The sequence below is a fragment of the Austrofundulus limnaeus genome, unplaced genomic scaffold (genome assembly GCF_001266775.1).
Source record: "Austrofundulus limnaeus strain Quisiro unplaced genomic scaffold, Austrofundulus_limnaeus-1.0 Scaffold2449, whole genome shotgun sequence".
NCBI lineage: Eukaryota > Metazoa > Chordata > Actinopteri > Cyprinodontiformes > Rivulidae > Austrofundulus > Austrofundulus limnaeus.
The window spans coordinates 1-3,350 of NW_013954851.1; the positions used below are offsets into that span (position 1 = coordinate 1).

General features: G+C 36.0%; 1 protein-coding gene across 1 annotated transcript; it reads left to right on the forward strand.

Annotated features, from left to right (window-relative positions):
• Nucleotides 1–126: 126 nt before the first annotated feature.
• On the forward strand, nucleotides 127–3,041 carry LOC106511016 (interferon-inducible double-stranded RNA-dependent protein kinase activator A homolog; the record flags this gene model as incomplete). The annotated part of the gene is given in 4 exon segments (XM_013999752.1): nucleotides 127–244; nucleotides 325–419; nucleotides 515–677; nucleotides 1,924–3,041. Coding segments are annotated over 4 exon segments (534 nt in total), but the record flags the coding sequence as incomplete, so codon positions are not given.
• Nucleotides 3,042–3,350: the final 309 nt, after the last annotated feature.

Genomic DNA, 3,350 nt, shown 5'->3' on the forward strand with positions numbered 1-3,350 from the left:
TTTTATTTGAACCGAAATTGAAATCGGTTCAAATAAAAAGATCTGCTTGTTGTTATCTTGCTAGGAGTTACCTTTTCTATTTAAAATGTTTTTTTCTTCTTTCTTGCATTTTTTTTTTAATCTTAGGAGTTGGCGATCCAAAGAGGCTGGCGTCGACCTGAATACACAATTTTAGCAGAGTCCGGTCCGCCACACCAGAGGGAGTTCACTGTAGCGTGTAGATTTGAGTCCCTGACAGAAAAAGGTGCGAGTTTATCTAAAAATGATCAGTTTATTTATTTTGTGTTATTCCTGTTTTCATTTCTGTCTCCTTCTGTGCTGCAGGTGTCGGAAGCTCCAAAAAAACAGCGAAACGAGTGGCTGCGGAGAAAATTGTGGCGAAGCTTCAGAGTTTGTCAGGCGGTTCAGAAATCACGTGGGTGAGTCAGAGATCACGAATGACCTTTTTTTTTCCTACGTCAAAAAACATTTTTGGAAAAGTTTAAGAAAATTTTGAACCTTTTTTTTCTTCCAGTCTCCTAAATCAGGAGTTCCGTTTGAGAACATCAGGAACTCGACAGCGGAGAAGATCTCCTTACTGAGGAGAAACCCGCTGAGCATTCCCAACACAGATTACATTCAGATGGTGTTGGAGCTTTCCAAAGAGCAAGGCTTTGAGGTCACGTACTTCGATATCGGTAAGACGACTGCATATCTTTTAAGGTTTTATTCTAGTCYGGATAATCAGACAGAAGGAGACAAACTGAAACAATAATTCAGTTTATCTCCTTCTGATGAGGATCATATTTCTGCACAAAGCAAACTGAGCTGGATATGATGTTCTGTATTCATTAATTTCATAAAAAAGTACAATTATTGTTTGTTTGTTTATTTATTTATTTATTTATTTATTTATTTATTTCACTTTAAATATCTAACAGCCAAGGTTTCACATCTAATTCATGTGATAAATCATTCTACCAAACAAATATTACTGGTGTACAAATATATACCACAGTAAACAATATTGTGCTGTATTACTGCATGAAGTCTTTTCTTTGACTGTGCATTGAAATACAACCAGAATGAAGCTTCTTGTTTTGAAGCATAAATTCAATGTTGATAAAAAGAAAAAGGCTAAAATTCGTTTTAGTTTCTTTATAGCACCAAGTCACAATAAACACATAAAATCCAAAAAAACAATCAAGCTGAAGAAGCCAACGGATTGCGTTGAATCTTCACTTTGTTAGTCTCCCATCCTGAGCAGCAYGTTGGCTGCAGTGAAAAGAGAAAAACTCTCCTTTAACTGGAAGAAGCCTCCAGCAGAACCAGAACCAGGCTTCTGCAGAACTTGAAGAGGTGATTGAATCACTGAATCATGTGTGTTGGAGCAGAGAAACAAGTAAAACATGCAGGCTATTCTAAGATACCTTCTTCTCTGTCAGGGTTGGTTTTAAACTGAAATCTCTCCTGAGGCTTCAGTTCTCTTCTTCTGTGATTTAAAAAAAATATGACGAGGATTCAAGAAGGAATTTATAAAAAAAAAAATGCATTTTGAAAATGTCCCTGTGCTCAAAGCAAACATGGAAATTGCAAATTCCTTATTGTTATGATGTTGCTTCAGTGCAGAAAGTCAATAAAATCAGATTTTTTCTGCAAGTTTTTAGTGAGAGTTGGTAAGTTTGTGTTGGCTGCTCTAACAGCTACAGGATAGTGAACAKAAAATAAGACCATCTCTTGTCAAAGGCAGGTTAAGTCCATCTTGAAATCCAGTTGCAGAAACAAAAACAATTTGATTGGTTTAATTTTACCAGCGTTTATTGTTTGTACGCACATTTTGTTGCTAACCATAAATCGTGCTTCATTTCTGGACCAATTAGACGCCCTGCCCGCGAACGGTGCTCTGCGTCATACGTGACATTTACCGTGTCTTGTGTTTGACAGACGAGCTGACGGTGAACGGTCAGTACCAGTGCCTGGCAGAACTGTCCACCGACCCAGTGACCGTGTGCCACGGCACCGGCATCTCCTGCAGCAACGCTCACAAYGACGCAGCTCACAGCGCGCTGCAGTACATCAAAATCATGGCGTCCGGCAAATGAACACACGGCACGGGCCGTCACGTCCGAAACAATCAGCTGTCACACCGGCTCCAGGATTTAGGTTTTAGTTTTGATTTTACCACACAGTTTATCCATTAACTTCCTCAAACAGAAAGTATATTCAGAAAAGATGGAAATAGTCTTAAAAATATCCATATTTGCTTCATTTATCTCATCATACCTTTTATTTGTTTGTATCTTTATAACTGAGGTCACCACCCAGATTACATAAACAGTAAAAAAGGCTTTTTTCTATTTTACCAAAACTGGAATTAATTTTACCAAATAAACTCCAATCATTGCACAAACATTTACTATGAATTTGCAGATGTTTTTAAAAAAATCCCACGATAGATGAGTACAAAGAGTCAAAATAGAAACTTTGTGGGAATATGAGCTCGTCATAATGAGGAGCTGCGGTTTAAAATCAAGTTTTATTTTTCTGATGCACATCATGGAGAAGCTCTTCTATAATGGACTTTGTTCAGCTTTGACTTGATGAGGACACGTCTGGTAGAGGAAATCGGAGCACAGTTTAGAATACGATGCTTTTTTATGTTTTTTTTTTTCATTGTTGCTTTAAATGTTTTTGTTAGAAAGTAATAAAGTTTTTTTTTTACATATATAGAATTACAGTAGATTTAAGGGTGGTATATTGTGTGAAAATGGCATTTAAATTCAAAACAGAAGTTTTTTTATTGATTTATTTATTCTTCTTCATCTGTCAGAAACAATCTGCAGTTTAACCCTTTTGTCACTGATTGTCTCACTCCTGAAATAGACATGTGCCGTTTACAATTGGCCCTTTTCTTGCCATGTGCCTCGTTGTGTGAAAAAATCCAATGATTTATGATTTATTTACCAATTATTCCTGGATTGTTATAGAAAGTCATCCTTTTTGGCCATTGAAGACAGAACTGTAAGTTTAAATTCATGAAATAAAGTCAAATTATCACTGGAGATTGTTGCTGTCTGTTTTTGTTGTAAGGAATCCATAGTTGTTGCTTYAGTTTAGTGTCACTGGTATTAAACTTTATTAGTAATGATGTGACTGTGTGAGCTCCTCCTAGTAAAAAAAATATTCTGTTATCAATATAAGAAGCTGACAAATACAAAAGTTTTTATTGGTACCTTTTAAAAGTAATTTTGATTATATACTAAAATGGTCTGCCATACCTCCTGGCAATTATGGACCTTCAACATACAGACAAAACATCTGAAATGAGCAAACAAAATATTGTTTTAATATTATTTTATAGCAAAAGATTT